Source organism: Poecilia mexicana, unplaced genomic scaffold (assembly GCF_051168715.1).
Source record: "Poecilia mexicana isolate PSO_F unplaced genomic scaffold, ASM5116871v1 scaffold_10, whole genome shotgun sequence".
Classification (NCBI taxonomy): Eukaryota; Metazoa; Chordata; class Actinopteri; order Cyprinodontiformes; family Poeciliidae; genus Poecilia; species Poecilia mexicana.
In genome coordinates, this window is record NW_028263379.1 from 4,175,590 (window position 1) to 4,195,041 (window position 19,452).

At 41.8% G+C, this 19,452-nt stretch overlaps 1 protein-coding gene and 1 pseudogene across 1 annotated transcript in view; one reads left to right on the plus strand and one right to left on the minus strand.

Moving 5' to 3' along the window:
* Positions 1-19,452, minus strand: part of slit3 (slit homolog 3 (Drosophila)) — a 234,923-nt gene that overhangs the window by 19,365 nt on the left and 196,106 nt on the right. Inside the window, exons 19-23 of the mRNA XM_015005503.2 lie at positions 5,213-5,376; positions 1,546-1,678; positions 801-869; positions 636-707; positions 202-273 (exon numbers count right to left, since the gene is read on the minus strand). Coding sequence (XP_014860989.1) covers positions 202-273; positions 636-707; positions 801-869; positions 1,546-1,678; positions 5,213-5,376 — 510 coding nt within the window. The remainder of the gene's footprint in view (positions 1-201; positions 274-635; positions 708-800; positions 870-1,545; positions 1,679-5,212; positions 5,377-19,452) is intronic.
* On the plus strand, positions 15,265-17,560 carry LOC148156684 (N-lysine methyltransferase KMT5A-A-like; annotated as a pseudogene).

The following is a 19,452-nucleotide window of genomic DNA, read 5'->3' on the forward strand; positions in this document are numbered from 1 at the left end:
TTTACAAAAACTGCTCAGTTTTTTCTCTTATAGTGTTTTATGTTAAATTATTACTATTATTGTTAATATTATTTATTTCTATTTTTAACACTGTGTGAACCTTTATACCTGAAGCTGCTATTAAACCTGAATTTCCCTTTTGCAGGACAATGAAGGCTGTTTCTGTTCTATTACGATCTATTCCCTCCAGTTGTGACTCACAGCAGGCGCAGCGAGCGCAGTCCGTCGAAGGCGTGGAGCGGGATGCAGCGGATCTGGTTGTAGCTCAGGATGCTGAAGGAAACAAACAAAACTGACTATTTTCTCAGGAATAAGAACATCTGAAGGCCGGCTGGATTTCCTTTAGGGGAATCAGAGAAAAGAGGCTGAAAATGAATAATTGTAAAACCAAGTTTAATGTTGGTCTGTTGCTTGAAATCTCATAATCATCTCATAATCTCATGTGGTTATAATGGCAAGAGATATGAATGTGTTTAGGCCTGGATTTAAAAAGCACCAGCAAAGTTCAGGAAGTTGTTTCTATTTAATACGACATAAAAATCAAAAATGTCACCAGAAAATGAAATTCTCAGCAGGCTGGCCAGTCAGTGTTGGTCTAAGTTCAGCCTGATCCTACAGGTAGCCTGGTAACTTACAGCGTGGCCAGCTGGGTCATGTTGCTGAAGGTGAAGGGAGCCACTGTGCTGATGCTGTTGTTGCTCAAATCCCTGTCAACAAACACAGTAGAGTCATGAACCAGCCAGCAGGGGGGGCCAGTGAGCCTAGCAGCATGCTGAGGTGGGATGGAGGGCGTTACATACACCAGGGAGAGCTGCTTCAGGGCGGCCAGCTCCTTCGGAACCGACGACAGCTGGTTCCCCTCCAGGTACCTGACAGGAAACAAGCTGGGATCATTTCTGCTCTGCATGGACCGACTTCACAACCTGCTGGCTTCAGAACCTCCATAAACGTTAATAACGGTTTATATCTGTTAATAACGGTTTGTGACGGTTATTAACAGTTATTAACTGTTCATAATGGTTGGTAACTTTTAACGTTTGACAGTTAATAACTGTAAATAGTTAATAACTTAGCGATTCATAATGGTTGATTACTTAACGGTTTATAATGGTAAATAACAGTCCATAGCTGTCATTAATAGTTAACCAAAAATAACCAAGTCTGAAGTCATTTTTTGGACTCGACTCGAGTCTCAAAGTCGAGCCTCTGATAGTTTTCCAAATGTAAACGTCACCAAGCAATCAGAAATAAAATGTTATTCTTCTCGAGTTATTCTTGGTGAAACCATCAGACATGGTTTCCTGAATCATGCTGATCCTCCTCAGGTCAGAAGTAGGTCATGTGGACAGAATGATGGAGTGTCTTCTCCAGGCTGATCAATACCTAATCACTGCTATTGACCCAGCAGCCCCGGCCCATTTCACAGCCGCTCTCTGCTGCTGCGTGGTTCTGGTTCTGCCTCAGAGCAATAACTCATGATTACTGCTGCAGGTTTCCAGACCCGACTCCGGTTTACTGAAAACACATCTGCTCCAGCCCACTCACAGCTCCGTGGTGTCCTTGGGGATGCCCTTGGGCAGCGCGTGCAGGCCGCGGTTGCTGCAGCGCACCACTCCGTCTGAGCATGTGCAGACGTCAGGGCAACCAGACGCAGGAAGGCAGCCATTTTCCTCGGCACCTGGACAGAGAGAGGAGACCGGTGAGAGGAAAAAGGATCCACCGGTCCACAGCTCCGAGTCTAAACCTGAAACTGGAAAAATGTTATATTAGTGAGGAATTATTAATGACATCATGAAGAAACAGCATTTATCTGGCTCGTATCTGCAGCCAGCTACAGGACAAACTGCAACCTGTGGTGACTAGATGTTCCTCTGACGGAAAGTTTACATTTTAAATAAATTAATGTTTCCAAACTAAATTTAAAAGAAATTTTTTTTAATCCAAATCTTAAAATCAAAGGAAAAACACAGCAGCTCTTTAAAAATAGATCTATATAAATATTTGTGTCACTGCTGGATGAGGTCCTATTTAACTGAGCCTGATTGGTCCTGTTAGAGTAAAACGGGTCGACACAGCAGAACCTCCCTTCCCAAACAAACAGCTGCATTTTCACATATAGATTCACAATTTGACATCTTGAAGAAAAAAAATTTGCTTAATGAAAATAATTTTGAATTTTTTTTGTTTTTTGATAAAAAGGATGAGGTATTTTGGTTTATTTCTCGAAATAAACCAAAAGTGGCTGGAAGATGATGGAGCTGCACGTTTTCTAATGACTCATGTGAACAAACTTATTCACATGTGATTTTAATTGTGTTTCTTTGTAATGGAAACACTGCAGTTACATTAGGAGAATATTGACAAATTTATATTTATATTATACATTTATAATGGAAATGCAGCTTCTGTCTCTTATTTAAATACACTGTGTTTACTGTGGGTCTAAATCTGAAGAAATGGGGCAAATCCTGTGAAGCTTCAGGTGTTTTCATGTCCATAAAGCAGGTTTTCAGTTTCTGATGGTTTGTGTGTCTGTGTGTGTGTGTGCGTTTGTTTGTAATACCTTGTGGGGACGATTTTCCTGACATATGCTACGTTGTGGGGACCAATCGCTCCTCGTGGGGACCGGAGCCTGGTCCCCACGAGGGGAAACCCTGTTTTTGGGTCAGGGGTCAGAGTTAGGGCTAAGGTATGAATTGAGTTTTAGTTGGTTAGGGTTAGGGTTAGGTATGTGATGGGTGGGGTTAGGAAAAGGGTAAAGGTCAGGTTTAGGCTGTAGAAATTAGTAGAAATGAATGGAAGTCAATGGAAAGTCCCCACAAAGATAGCAAAACAAACGTGCGTGTGTGTGTGTGTGTGTGTGTGTGTTGGTGACGGGTGTAAAACTCTCGGTGTCCTGCTGCATCAGGACCAGGTGCTTTTATTGTCTGTACATCTGCAGATGAAGGTTAAATGTTCTATAACTCATGTAAGTTATAAATTAATGTCACTAATTAACATTTGAAGTAGTAACTCATGTCTGCATCTGTGAAGCTAACTGAAGCTAACTGAAGCTAACTGAAGCTAACTGAAGCACAGCTGCTCCAGACAAACAGAAGGAGCCGCTGTAGTTTGATCAATTCTCTGGTAAGTCTGTCGCGTTCGGCACATTTGCTTTTTAAGACGTTGTGGTTGTAATGATACTCATTCACACAAACAGGCTGATTGCAATCACATCACTCAGCCTCTGATAAAAGGCTCAGAGACGAAAGCTGCTGTTGCTCTTGGCGTTCGGTCGGCAGCACGGCTCTGGTGGAGAACGCGAGTCGCCCAACCGCCGTCCCGAACGTAAAACAGCCCAGTGAAAACCATAATGAAGGATAATGAGAGCTGCAAGCCGGGCCAATCACAACACGACTGGAACTGGAGTTTATGCGTAATCTAAAAACGGAAAGCTGACGGCCTCCATGTTGTGTTTGAAACTCCATTATCTGAATGAGACACTCAGGACAAACATCGCTCCTCACAGGCCTGCAGCCTCCACCAATCCATTAACCTATCAATTATTCTGGTGATTAATCGATTATTCATCAGAAAATATACTATTCTATCAGTTATGCTGATTTATTGATTAAACATCAGAATAATCTATATTTTTTATCAATTATTCTGATGACTAATCGACTATTTGTCAGGATAATGGGATATTCTGACTATAAATTGATTAATCGTCAGAATAAATCATTGTTCTGTCAATTATTATGATTCGGAATAATCAATGATTATTCATCAGAATAATTGAATAATTGATTATTCTGATGATTAATAGGATGAACATTTTTTAAAAGGAAGTGATTTAATTTGATTTCCTAAAATTTAAAACCAGGATTCCTTCAGTGGATGTCTGGTCACTCGGATGCATCTTGTACAGATAAAGTCATGTTTTGTTTTAATATTTATATATTTTGTTCAGTTTTGATTCTACTGCTCTGATCCGTTTGGATTCCCGTTAACAATTAATTGATTACTAAATCAGTTGATGATCAATCTAAACGATTAATCGTTTCAGCCCTGCTCCTCATGTCGTCGTTCTGAGTTCGCTGCTCCCTCCGGCCGTTTCGTCGTCGTGGTTTTATAGTCAAGCTGATCTCTAAATGTGGGAGGAGTGAGCGCTTCCGGCCGACGAGGGCGCCGTCTGTGAACGCGAGTCTGATCTGCAGCGCGGCGCTCTGGAGACCGGGGCAGCTGCCGCCTGCGGCTGACTCACGCTACGTTAATTGAACTAACATCTCAATGTGCGCCAAATATCTTCTCACAAATTTAATTAACTTTACCGTTCCCCCGGCTGCATCTGGACACCTTAACGGCCGTTTCAGCTTGCTAAAAATAGACCCGGTGTGTGTGCAGGGGCGCGCGCGCGCGTGTGTGGAGCACACCGTGGTGGACAGTGTGTTTGTCTTCACACCTCTGACTGTTGGTTCGGAGCCAGAGAACAATCGATTTCATGTTGCTGCTGATCCAGATCTGTGATTTCTACGACCTGAGCCATGAAACAAAGGTCAAACAAAACGCCTCATTTTCACCTTGCATTAAGGATTTACCGCGCTCCTCCTTCATGGCAATACGTTTTATTTTAGAGGGATTCAATGGATTTAAGGTTGGACATTAGGCTGGGCTGATTTAAGGGCTCAAGGTGGGACGGATTTATGAAAAGTTCTGAGAAAAGCTCTGGTTTCTACAGGAACCGACCCAAAAAATCTCCAAAACCATTTTCTGGAAACGGAAACAGGAAGTTAGAAAAGTTTCACCTTCTACAAGAACGCTGAAGAAAAATCATTTACAACATTTAATTTCCCTTTGAGGCCAATAAAGTATTTCTGATTTGAAATTCATCAAACAACAAAAGCTGACGAGCAGAGACGGGGACGGATGGATGTTTGGTTGGATCAGATTTTCGGCTCTTAAAAGTTTTTTGTCTCTGGAGATTCTTGGAAACTTTAAATTTTCACTTCATGTTTGACCTTCATACCATTTAATGAGAAAAGTTCAGGTTTCCTCCCTGAAGCGTTTCAGGGTAGCAGCATCATTAGCATTAGCATCATTGGCATTAGCATCATTAACATCATTAGCATCAATAGCATTTGCACAATTAACATCATTCGTATTAACATCATTCTCATAATTAGCAACATTAACATTAGCAGCTTTAGCATTAGCATGCCTGGTGTCTGACCGTCGCAGGTGAAGTCGGGTGTGGCTACGTCCTGGATGGGGATCTCCTTCAGGAAGCCGGGCCTCTGGCAGCGCGGGTTCCCGCTCACCACCCGGGTCTTCTTCAGCCACTGGCCCAGCCAGGCCAGGTGGCAGTCACACAGGTACGGGTTGGACAGCAGGTTACTGTGGACAGGAAGGGGTCAGAGGTCAGGGAAAAACTAAACTTGATTCCATCCACAGCTCCAGTCAGAAATAACATCCCATAACAGAGATTAGCTCATAAAGTTTGGATCTGCAAACATAAATGTATCTGAAAGAAGAGAGGGAAGGTTGTGTTTTATTTTCATCCATTCAGAGAAGAATGGAAGTGAAAGTAAAGGTCATCTGCTCCATTTGTCCTCCCCTCATCGCCTCTTTCTCTTTGTTTCTGTTTCTAAACAGAAAATTAATATTTTACATGGAAAAAATTTACAAATTTCCAACTGATTCTCATTAACTATGAATTTCCTGTTAGATTGTGATGCAGAAGGGAAGCCAACCATGTCTGGTTGCTAGGGAAACAATAACAAACATTTGGCCAATCGGCATCGCTGGAATTATCTGGGTTATTCAGAAATTCACCCTGCCATAGAAAATGAGGGAAGTTTTGGGTTGTCTTGATGATAAAGTTTGCCAGATGGCCACTTAGCTACAGCCTCTGTTTCATTAGCATTAGCTTCCATATTGCTTTGTTCAGCTGCAGCTGTTTTAATCAGGTATGAACTTTACTGGGTTTGTATGACACTTCTGTTGCTGTGGTTAGCATGAAGATAATACTGGTCTGGTCTTTTCAGTCTGATTCAAGGTTAGCATCTGTTGACACTGATATAATTAAATATTTTGCAGTAAACCCCTTAACTGTTATTTTCTTTTTGAATAATGTTCATGTTTGTGTTTGTGTCGGGTCCTGTTTTTCCCCGCTGCTCTTCAATCCGTGCCGACGGGACCGGAGGTCAGATCACAGGCCGGGTCGACATCATGGGGCAGATTAATCATATTCATAATTCAGGAACTTTCCATGTATTAAGTCAGAGGGACGAAGCAAGCTTTGGACCAGAATCGCTTAGGTGGAACCATTGAAAGAAAACACTGCGGGTCAGAACCGGGTGCTGGTCGCATCGGACCCAGAGTCCGGCCCAAACCAACAAACATTTCCTCATTCTGCTGCGTCTGACTGAAACATCCTGATAAGCATGCAGCATGTGTAGCAACACGCACGATGCTGCAGTCGGGTCAGCTGAAGAGTTTCCCTCAGAGATTATCTGTTAGTTACAGAACCAACGTCATAAGAACTGAAGAGTAGCAGAGCAACGAGGAGACGCTCAGAGGTCCAAATCTGGAGAGAAGAACAAACCGAACGAGAGACAAGCTGCACTCTCCACCCAGAGACAGGAAAACAGACAAAAACCAACAAAACCAGATTAAACAAACAAAAACCAGATCAAAGCAGGTAAAAACCAGATTGAAACAATTCTAAACTTTCTAAAAGAGACTATAAACTGGATGTGAAGAGTTTCTACCAGCAAGTCTCCATCTGGGTGGTCAGACCATCTTCATCTTAACTCAAACCAAACCAGCCTGATCTGAGTAATGAAATTTTCCTCTTCCTCCTCTTACTCACATCCAAACCAATCAAATCAGATCAATTAGTTTAATAATCCAGCAGGTCGTTGCAGCAGCAGCAGCTGAGCTCAACTTCAGCAGGACAAAACCATCCTGCAGCTCCAGTGTGTGTGTGTGTGTGTGTGTGTGTGTGTAGGTGTGAGTAGGGGTGTGTGTGTGTTTTTGTTTGTATTACATCATAGGGACTTCAATCTGTTTACACAGTCATGTCATGGGGACCTCCTCCATCATGGGGACCTAAATCCTGGTCCCCATAAGGAAGATGGGTTTAAATCAGTGTTTCCCAACCCTGGTCCTCAAGGCACACTGACCTGCATGTTTTAGATGTTCCCCTGTTTCAACACACGCCATTCAGATGATTGCAATTCAGCAAAACCCTATTAATCAGCCATCAATTGAAATCATGTAGAACATCTAAAACATGCAGGTCAGTGTGCCTTGAGGACCAGGGTTGGGAAACACTGGTTTAAATGACTGTATAAGCCATTTTAAAGGAACTGGTGAAGTTTCAGCAACTGCCCATAACAGATTTTTCCGTCACTTTTGTGTTAGTGTGTGTGATCCGATACTGCCCCCATAAGGTTTCAGATTGGTACTGCACCTCATTGTAATTCACACACTTTTCCAAATATGGTTGCGTACCACCTTCTTCCTGGTCCCCATAAAGAAGGTTATGGTAAGAACTTGAAATTATTTGGTTTAAAGGACAATATCAACTTAAGATAAAATCCACAATGCCAAATGAAAATGGATATTTTTCTACAAAGATTAACTCCACTGATTCAGTGTTTAGACTTTTGATTTTGTTTAAATACACACCAAGAATTGTTCATATGTGTGCATATTGTCTGTTTACTGATCTTTGATTAAGTTAAAAAAGATAAAAATGGGGTTCATAGTTTGAATTTATTAATAAAGTATGAAACAGTGCATTAAAGAGACTAAAAATGTAAACATTTGCACAAATATTTAGTTAATATTCAACACTACAGTTTTAGAACAGCTTTAACACTGTTCTAAAATGGGCAAATGTTTTAGTCTCTAGATCTGCATTGATGTTAAAGCCATAAGGTAAAACATTAACACCAAAAGAATTTGACAGCTTGCTGACCCAAGTGCACAGTAGACAAATGGAGAACCTTTCAGTTTTATTGATAAATTGTAAAAATATACAATACATTTCTTTAACTTTACAATTAAAATTCCTTTGTGTTTACTTTTAAATAAATTGTCCATAACATACATTTAAGCTTGGGGTCATGAAACAAAAAAGTTAAAAGGTCCAAGGGGTTTAAATACTCTGTTTCTGATAGTGACTTTGTAGCAATCACCTCTCCTAGATTAACATGTAATAAATGGTCACAGTCAATTGCATCAGGTGCGCATTGCGCTGAACTTCCTTTGCCAGTTCCTGATGTTTAGAAGGCAAATAGTACCGGTACCTGTGTATGTTAATTTTTTTTTTAAATGAAAGAAACCTCTAGTACAGAGATGGGCAATTAATTTCTTCAGGCGGCTGCATAAAAAAAAATCTGAAATATGTTGGAGGGCCAAACCAGAAATGACAAATTTAATCTTGACTCATTATACATTTCCTCATACCTCTTGTTGTAATAAAATATTTAAATCAGATTCTTTAGGTAATAAGAATATTCAGTAAATATTAATAAAAGTTAATTTGTGGTTTGGTTGAAGTCATAATTATTTCATTATTTCACTATTGCCAAAAAAATTAAAGTATAAAACATTCAAAGGCAAATACAGGATCCATTACAATAAACAATCCAGAGTTACTGAATGAAAACTTCCTGTTAGCATGGCGGCTAGCTGATTACTGCTAGCTCTGAGTGGCTGTTTCTGACTGAGCGGAGTAATTATGCAGAACAGGGAGGAGATCGATTATTTTTTCAGAGATTATCTGTGTCATGTTAGGACAGTGAAAGTTTTAATACGAATCTAAAATGTATTTTTTTTTAAGTTAGATGCTGCAGCTTTAAGCAGGTTCGGTGTGAGAGTCACTACCAGGTGGAGCAGAAGCGAAGCTCCGTCTGTCAAATATTACTACCTGTAGCGTAGCAGCGGTTCAACAGGAGAGCAGAACCAGCGTCTTACATCGCAGCTCGAAGACTTAAATAATTTTGCGGGTTATTCGTTTAGCTTTCTGACCGTCATGCTAATCCGGGTGAGTGTTTGTGGCTGTGCGCTGCTTTACCTGCTATCTGATCCTCCGTATGTCTTTTTTACTGCAGTGAGCCTCGATGTAGCCAATCTCCGTCAAGTATGGCACTGTTTTTATGTCGTATTAGCTTCGTTGTGTTGATGCATTTTGACCTGCTTCAATTTTCCGCCGCAACACGCAAACTTCCCCATTGACTCAGTGCGTTATAGTTCCGTACCGCACCGCGGTAAAGCCAGCCGGCCCAGCACACAATATACAAGTGCGCGGTAGCTCAAGACATTATGGTACACCCATTTACGTGCTGCTTTCACAATAAAAGCGCACATCCGGTCCATGTTTGAGCTACTCAAATCTTGAGCGACCGCGCACTTGTATATTGTGTGCTGGGCCGGCTGGAGTCAGAGCTGGCTGGCTTTACCGTGGATTTGTAGCTCCGCGTTTGGGTAGAGTGAAGGAAAGAGGAGACCAGCTGCACAGGCAGGGTCGGAAATGAGATGCAGGTGATCGGTTTGTGTGATCGGCAACAAGAGACCGTGGACCTTACCACAGGGGCCGCGTTTCATTGGCTAATGCCCATTTCACGTCACAGCGCAGCTACCACGTGGTGACCGTCTCACAAACACAAGCTACAGTAGTAAACACATGCTAATGCTAATGTACATTGTGGACTAGCAGACCGGCAGAAAGTTTTTGCGTCAGGACTCGAAAAAGAACGGTTCTCCTCTGTCAGTGGGGAATCTGTTCAGGCGATGTCGGGTATCCTGATCGTATTTGTGGAAATAAAATTCACAGATTTCCAAAATCTGAAACGGAAAGCCTAGCTTGGATCAAAGCTTGTGCACGACCGCATTTGCAGCTCAACCGTCGTAGGATCAATAAGAACAAAGGAGTGTGTGCTGGTGTAAGTATTATTACTTTGCTTTCTGTGTGTTTAATGAATGAAAAAAAGAAAGTCAATCATTAACACATCCATTATGAAAACCTTTTAGCTAAGTACAGCATAATGGCAGTACCGATACAACTTCTACACCTTGAAGCCTGTCTGTTACACAGTCTTACCTTAGCTGAACAGATCAATATGCAACGTGTACCGTATCTGACATACATTAAAGATTTCATTTTACCTGAAAAGGCTTTTTACTAAATTGTAATCGTGTTAGCCACGCTAGCACCGAGTACCGAGTATCAGGCCTAGGCAGGGCCGTGCAGAGGCCACTAAAGGGCCAGGTGCTCAACAACAAAAAAGGGCCCATCTAACCGCCTTCTAGGTCAGAATATTAAAGCCTCTCAGCTTACAGAGTTTAATAAACAATGATAAATTACAAATTTGTGAGATATACAATCAAAGCTAAGGAAAATCTCTATGTAGAGCATACCACTATGTATATGTAAGATATTTTATTAGTAATTTCTTTCTGCAGGTCTATTTTCTTATAGGAAAGTTTTGCAATAATCAAACCAGCAATTTAGCAAGATATGTAAATCAGAGCTGGACCACCAGATATATTTAGTCTTTACAGAATTACACTATTAAAGATATAAACAAGGCCCAATGCAACCTTTTAGTGACTGTAATCTATAAAACAGAGCTGCCTGTTTGCTGCAGTGGAGATGAAGATGGTCCATTCAGGAAAGCAGAGCTGCATCAAACTTTAACGTGGAACTGCAGAAAAAAAACAAAAAAACACAAAAGCAAAAACTGAATTGTGAATGCATGTCACCATGAGAAAAACCTACCGAGGTTTGTTTAAAAAAATTTTTTTTAAATTTAAATCATACATTTTTGACTCATGAAGTTAACTTTCTTTTTTGCAAAACAAACTTATTTGCACATGTCAATCTTTTCTTGCTATTCTAAGTTTTTGTGATTCTCACATGATGTCGTGGGCGGGGCCTAAAATCACAAGAAAAGATTTATGATGTGTGCAAATAAATGTTTGTTTGGTAAAAATGAGTTATTTAATTAAAAAAAGTATTTTAAACAATTTAAAAAAAAAAAAGAAATCATTGCAATTCCAAAAGTTTTGATTACAATTTTATTTTACTTAACTGAGGTTAGTTTTTTTTTTTTTTTCATTGAATAATTGGGGGAAAAATTTAACTTGATACTCTGCGAACCAGAACCTAAACTTAAAGTCTGAGTTGAGTTTTTCCCTTCATTAATGACTTTTATTACATACATTATATCTATCATGGTAATTCAGGGCGAGTTATTTTTAATTCTAAATGAAAATCCTTGTTGGACTTTTATTTAAGTGCTATTCTCCTTCAAGGTACATTTACCTAACGCCAGAATAAATGCCATGTACTTTATGCAGCAAAGGAAATTAGAAGATCAGACATATATCCATTATGGAGATGATCGGTTTTGGACGGGCAATGTGCCTCGTACACAGGGAAGAAGCTTTTTATTTATCTAGCTTTGCTAGCAAAGTCGTTAGCTAGCAGCTAGCTAGTAGCACAACAACAGCAGCCTAATGTCTGTATGATAAAAATCCTGAATGATAGATAAGAACAGTTTCTCCTCACCTGGCTGTCTCCTCCCCTCAGTAGTTCTTCAGAGAAAGGCAGACAGAGGCCTGTCAGTGTCTGTTGTATCTCATTACCTCTCTGCTTAAACCGCTGAAGCAGAAACGAGACTTCAACGTTTTCCATCATCTGACAAGCAGCAGGTCTGCTCCACTTTATTCACCAAAACGTTTTAATTCACCAAAATCTGATCTGTAATCTGAACGTTCGCTACGTTCAGCTCCAGTTAGCCGCCTTATCTCACTGCACGAGGGGCAACTGGGTCACGGGCAAAAGGTCAAAGGTAACAAGGTGACCGGGGGGCTTATTATGTTGTACAAAAAAGAAATAAAAAAGCAAATAATTTTAGTACATGTTTTTATGTGTCAGAAGAGGGCTTAGGAAATGATACCAAAAAAAAAAAAAAAAAAAAAAGAAAAAAAAATTGACCAAAAGGGCACTTTGGGGCAAGGAGCAAAAAGGGCAGGTGCTCAAGCGCCCCCAGCTCCCTCCTCTGCACGTGCCTGGGCCTAGGCACACTCATCCTGTTCTGTTGTTGTTTGCCAACAACAGAAATCACTGATTCCAAAAATAACCCTCAAAACCATGAATGCCCGACTTACCCAGCCTTGCAAGAACAATAGGCATCAGTGATCTTGTCCACAACTATATGTATGCTGAGGGGTTCTCAAACACCTTGATGTCGTCCAAAAAAGATGACATGAACTTGTTGGTTCCCCTGTCCATTGTCGTGGCTGATATTTTTTGAAAATCTGGCAGAAATGCTACACTAATCGACTCAGAAATACTCTGCAGAGAGTCAGTCGAAATGAAAGACGCCATGTTTACACATAGAAACTAAGCTCTGTGAGGCTTTGTTTGTGAGCCATGCAGCCACATGGGATTTTAGGGGGCGTTTCTGGGCGGAGCTTGGTAAGGTCCATGATTGGCGATCATACACTTTTTCACGGAAATCGGCCAATTATGATCGGTGGCCGATTGATCGGCACACCTCTAGTTTTGCTGGTTTGCTGCCATGATTCTAACACACCTATAGCTCCGCCCAGCAGCAGCAGGTCTCCTTCACAGGTGGAAACCCAGCGCGAGCGTCGTAGCGCTCATGTTGCGTTTAAAGGCGGCTCGGAAAAACAGGTTTCCACATGTTAACAACGGATTAAACAGTTTTAACTGCTGATAAAAGTGACAGAGGACACAGATATGGGAAGTGTGGAAGCCTCTACTGTATCAAATTGACAGGAATAACAGAGAGTTGGCCATTCTAAGGTAAAAACCCAGTGCAGACAGCGTTCATGTTTTGTTTTTTTTGTTTTTTTTTCATCCATCTAGACGGCTTCCCACAATTTGGGAACCTCTGATCTAATGATACATGTGTAGCACTACTTAATGTACTAAGGGACTAGATGGCATATGATATTCAGAAGAAATTCATCTGCTGGAGCTGTTGCCATCCATCCATCCATTTTCTTCCGCTTCATCCGGGGTCGGGTCGCGGGATCAGCAGCTTCCCGCGACCCGACTGGGGAGAGGGAGACTTCCACTTCTTCCAGCTCCTCCGGGGGAACCCCAAGGCGTTCCCAGGCCAGCCGAGAAACATAGTCCCTCCAGCGTGTCCTGGGTTTTCCCTGGGGCCTCCTCCAGGTGGGACGTGCCCGGAACACCTCACCAGGGAGGCATCCTGACCAGATCCCCGAGCCACCTCAACTGGCTCCTCTCGGCGAGTAGAGCAGCGGCTCTACTCTGAGTCCCTCCTGGATGACCGAGCTTCTCTCTCTAAGAGAGCCCAGCCACCCTGTGGAGGAAACCCATTTCGGCCGCTTGTATCCATGACCTCTTCTTTCGGTCATGACCCAAAGTTCATGACCATAGATGAGGGTGGGAACGTAGATCGACCGGTAAATCGAGAGCGCTTCGCTGTTTGACTCAGCTCTCTCTTCACCACGACGGTCTGACCTCCCACTCCATTCTTTCCTAATTCGTGAACAAGATCCCCAGATACTTAAACTCCTCCACTTGAGGCAGGACGACCCCCCCTGACCCCAACAGAACCATATCATCCGCAAAAAACAGAGATGCGATCCTAAGGCCACCAAAACGGATCCCCTCAACACCTCGGCTGGCCAGAGATTCTGTCCATGAAAGTAATGAACAGAATCGGTGACAAAGGGCAGCCTTGGTAGAGTCCAGCTCTACGGGAAACGAGTCCGACTTACTGCCGGCAATGTGGACCAGACTGACACCGGTCATACAGGGACCTGACAGCCCGTATCAAAGGGTCTGGTACCCCATGCTCCCGGAGAACCCCCCACAGGGCCCCTCTAGGGACACGGTCGAACACCTTCTACAAGTCCACAAAACAAATGTAGACCGGTTGGGCGAACTCCCAGAACCCTCCAGGACCTGCTGAGGGTGTAGAGCTCGTCCAGTGTTCCACGACCAGAACCGGAACCACACTGCTCTTCCTGAATCTGAGGTTCGACTATCCGACGGACCCTCCTCTCCAGGACCCCTGAATAGACCTTACCAGGGAGGCTTAAGAGTGTGATCCCTCTGTAATTGGAGCACACCGTCCGGTCCCCCTTTTTGAACAGAGGGACCTCCACCCCAGTCTGCCAATCCAGGGGAACTGCCCCTGATGTCCATGCAATGTTGCATAGCCGTGTCAACCAACACAACCCTACAGCATCCAGAGCCTTAAGGAACTCCGGGCGGATCTCATCCACCTCCGGGGCCCTGCCACCAAGGAGCTCTTTAACCACTTTGGTGACCTCGTCCCCAGAGTTTAGAGAGCCCGACCCAGAGTCTCCAGGCTCAGTTTCCAGGAAGCCGAGCCTGGAGCAGTTGTCAGTAATCAATAAAAATACAAAAGAATAACTGCTTTCAATACCATGTATTTTAAAGAGAAAATTAAAGTGAACACCACAAAACACAAATAGAACCCAAAAACATTAAATACAAAATATATACACAGTACTGCAGTAAATCTTCCATATAAATGTGCACAAAAGTCCTAAATTTCCCCACCTGTCAGCACCGTGTCTGACTGACACACATTTGAAAAGTCCATGGTTTGATTGTCCAGATATTTGAGGTGAAAATGTCCAAGCGCAGTTTGTTTCCAATGGAGAAGAGATGAATAATGGATTGTGTGTTTGTATGGTGAGATGGAGGGGGAAATACTACAGACCATCAGCCTCCTACCAGACCAGTAAGGAGTGAGTTTCAGGTTCTCCTGACCCCAGCCAGTTGTCAAAAGCTCACCATCCTTTAACCCTAAAAGGGTCACCTGGCCTGTATTGAAATAAACAGGACCAGTAAAATTCCAGCCTGCTAGTTAACTAGACTTTTTCAGTTATATACAGGAATAAATGCAATTATATCCACAATCAAATCTTTAAGACAAAATAAAGTTATCAGCATTTATCTCATTATCTTAATCACATATTGAACTTAAGAAGTTAGATCATGTGACAATTGATGATCAAACAATTAGCATTGGCTACCACCACCAACATGCTAAACAAACAAAACAACATTGTGTTCACTACTCACCAATTCCATATATAGTTCAGTGCATGACAACTTGATGGCTCCAAGCTCACTGCTGTTTATTGGAAATTAAAACAAGTGATAAGAAATTTTAAGGTTTTCATGTTTTATAGAAATGTTGATTTGCAGCTTATTTTGATGTTTTGCAGTTTAAAATGGCACCACGTATCAGCCCGATGAAAGATGCAATGCATCGCGTTGTTTCAAGAACGGACAAAGTATTGAAACTTGAGGTGAAGTACATTAATGCAGTGAAAGGTAAGATGGCATATTATTTAGCAAATTCAATCAAAGATTAATGACAAAGTCAAACTGTCCAGCAGCCAAACATATCTGAACATTTTAGCAACTAATTGATAAGAAGACACTGTGCGAGGCTTTATAGGATGTGGGGTCTTTGCAAAAAGTCCAATTTACAAAGGAGAGTTTGTAGTTAAGTATCATGGAGAAAGGATCAATGAAGAAGAATCTGAGAAGAGGAGACTGTACCACCCTGCTTGTGCTGCTTTTATGTTTGCATTTAAGTGGCAAGGCAAAACCTGGTGGTGAGGGCTGAAATATTTCTGTACTTTGAAAAATTCTGATGAATGGATCGTTTTTTTACTCTTATGTTTTCCGCTTTTTATCCGTTTTTGTCCTTTAAAGCATTGATGCCTCCAGAGAAGATGGGTCACTCGTTAGGCTCATAAATGATGACCACAGACAACCAAACTGCAAAATGAAAAAATTAACGTGAATGGAAAACTCCACCTTTGTTTGTTTGCCCTTAATGACATTAAAGGAGAAGAAATCACCTATGATTATGGGGGTTCAGACTGTCCATGGAGGACACAGGTAAGAAGCTTAGTAAACAGTGAAGTAATGAGAAGAATGAAGAAAAAAAATACAAGATTCATCATCAACACAGAATGAAAGATTTAAAATACTTTGCAAAATTGTATTTTAAAGACAAAATTGAAAATATAGATTTTAAAATTTTCCAACAAGTATGAACAAATTGGTTTAGATCTAATTCCACTGTCAAATAAGATTTTTTTTTTCAAACTTAGACCATTTTGTTACGTTGCTTCTCAGTGGCAGATAGGTGAATATTACCAAAGAATCAGCATTTGGACACCTATAACATTCCTGTTTCAGTTTTCAGATATTGTTGAGTTGGACTTAAAGATGTTCATAACAATACTAATTGAATCAAATGTAATAGTGAGGGTCAGATGTGCCTGTACAATGTGTTGTGTTGACATGGGGTATGGCTGACTGACATTTGATGGCCACAAGTCCTTAAAACTAATGCAGCAATCAGTTGAATGATCTGCATGTCAAAATGCAGGTGCGGTGCTACATCTGACTAAGACTTAATGCAGTGTTAGTTTCCAAATTTGCTAGCCAATGCTCTCCTTTGGACACTCACGGTGTCCCCACAACACACACTGACCAGTGTTACCTAGTGTGTTAGATGCTAGAACAAAGTTGGTCCCCAGAAGGACGTTTAACTGCATGTGTGTTGGGTCCCCATTACTCATGTCTGAGGTACATGTAAAACACTAAACCCAGTTGCAGTGCCTGAAAATGTAGAAGATTTGGATTATTTCTTTAATTTAGGGCTTTAGTTCACAATTTCTAGTCATGATTCTTTGGTTTCATTTGAAAAATGTATTTCATGCTTAACACTGTTTGGCTTATTATTCTGTTTAACTGTCATTTGATGGTCACAAGTCCTGAAGGCCAGTACGTGTAGAAGTGGATCTGCTGTGCTATATTCAAGGATTTTTCAATCTATCTGAATAGTTTTTGAAGTTTGCTTATGTAGTGTCTTTTTTTAAGGACACTAATTACCCCCATATCACACATTAACCAGTGTCAAGAGATGGAGCAAATTGACTTTCAGGAAATGGTTAGGGTATGTCTATGGTATACAGTACCTTAAATTCATCTTACATTCTTTAACTTCTGTGAAAGTTTTCTAAAAGTGAAAGTTTTGTGAGGGAAAAAAATCAGCCATTCATTTTTTTTTTACAATCAAGTATCTTAAATTACCCTAATATCAAATTTTATAATTTGTTTTACTTTCAGTTTTTTAATTGTCATAGTTTTCATGGGTCTAGTTTCTTTGCTGAAACAAGCATGTCTATCTCTGTTCCAGAATTTCACATTGTTTTGATGAAAACAAATTAATACCTAAATTGCGCCGTACTAAAAGTGTCAGTATAAGTTTTTCTTCCTCTTTTCTTTCACCAACTATGGCACAGAGAACAGCTATGTTTAAAAATAAAACTGCATATTCATTGTTTCTGTCCCATTTAGATGAAGAATGTGGATCTTGAAGATTTTGGCAACCTTTTTGACTCAACATCGGGTAGTGGCGAAGAATACATTCCTGATTCCACTGAGGACAGCGATATTGGGAGCGAGGAATTAAATATTCATCCCAATGATTCCATGAAGATTTGATCAGCAAGTTTTCATCTTCAGAAACTGTTGTGGAATGTGACAATACATCTGTCAAGTTTGTCGCAGACAGTTCTGGCAATGAATCATGCTCTATAGTTCTTAGTGCATGCCAAAAGAAGGGAAGAAAAAGGGTCTACGACAAAAAGCATTACTGTCTGTACAGCGGCAAACCATTTCCCAAAATGGCAAGACATCTGCAGCAAGCACACAAAGATAAAATGGACGTGGTTAAAGCACTCAGCTTTCCAACAGGTTCCAAGGAGAGAAAAACCATCTAGATTTCATACGCAAGGAAACTATAGTCACAATCCCAATGTAATAAAATCAGGAGGCGGAGTGTTGGTGCCATTCAAGCGACCAAAGGAAGAAATGAAGAGTGAAGACTTCATGCACTGTGCATATTGCCACGGTCTTTTTACAAGAAAAGTACTATGACGCCACATGTGGAGTTGTGCTCTTAGACCAGAATCAGCCCGTTTAAAACCGGGAAAAAAATTGTGTGCAGTCCATCTGTACTTATGTTGGCGGCGTACCTCCCAACATTGGCAAACAATTATGGGGAATAATCAGTGCAATGAAACCTGGTCCAATTACAGATCTTATCAAGAATAACTTTGTAATTACTGAGTTGGGGCAACATTTGCTGAACAAGGGTGGTACTTCACTCAGGAATTAATGTGTACGTGAAAAGATGAGAGAATTGGCAAGGTTAATGTACAATGCCAGGAAATACAACTTTTAAAAAAATGGAAGAACTCATAGATCCAAAAAAACTACATGGAGACTGTGAGAGCTGTCCAATTCACATGTGGATTTGATAGTGAAAGAAACGTGTTCAAGATCCCATCACTGGCTAGCAAACTTGGAAATTCTCTAGTTAAAGTTGGCAAACTCCTAAAGGCACAGGGTTTGATCTTGAACAAGGATTTTTTATTGTCATACCACCTTTGGAGTTTGTGGTACGAAGTTTGTACTCTGGTCCCAGATAAAGTGATGTAGTTATGTGTCTGTTATGTGTCTCAAGCTATGAAGTGAAGCCACATTTGGTGCAACTTGAGTTCAGCAGCCTGATGGCTTAAGGGAAGAAACTGTTCCTCAGCCTGGTGGTTTTGCTCTGGATGCTCCTCAGCCTCTGGCCTGAGAGAAGCAGCTGGAACAGAACTCCACCCATCAGGACTCCACCCATCCAACACACAGGCTGTTCCAGCCTGTGTGTTGGATGGGTTGGATGGGTCGAGTCTTTCATGATGAGGAGCCCCCTCCTCCTGCATCGTGCTCTGTAGATGTCTGAGGTGGAGGGAAGGCTGCTCCCCACAGCCCTCTGTGCACCTTGACCTCCCTCTGCAGAGCCGTCCTCTGCACCAGTGCACCAGATGTTCCACCTCCCCTCTGGACTCATCACTGTTCATGATGCGTCCCACTACTGCTGTTGCCTGCAAACTTCACTATATGACAGCTGGGGTGTCTTGCCGAGCAGTCATACGTCAGCAGAGTGAAGAGGAGGGGGCTCAGCACTGTGGCGAGCCAGTGCTGAGGGTGATGGAGGAGGAGATGGTGTTGTGGATCCTCACAGTCTGAGGTCTGTTGGTCAGGAAGTCCAGAATCCAGTTCCCTAGTGTGGAACTCAGTCCAAGAGAGGAGAGCTTCTGCACCAGGGTCTGTGGGTTGATGGTGTTGAATGCTGAGGAGAAATCCAGGAAGAGCAGACGGATGTAGGAGTTCCTGCTCTCTAGATGGGTGAGGGCTGTGTGGGTCACTGATGAAATGGCATCAGCAGTGGAACAGTTCTTCCTGTAGGCATACTGATGGGGGTCCACAGTGACATCGATGGAGTCCTTCATGTGGTTCATGACTAGCCTCTCGAAGCACTTCATGACTACCGATGTTAAGGC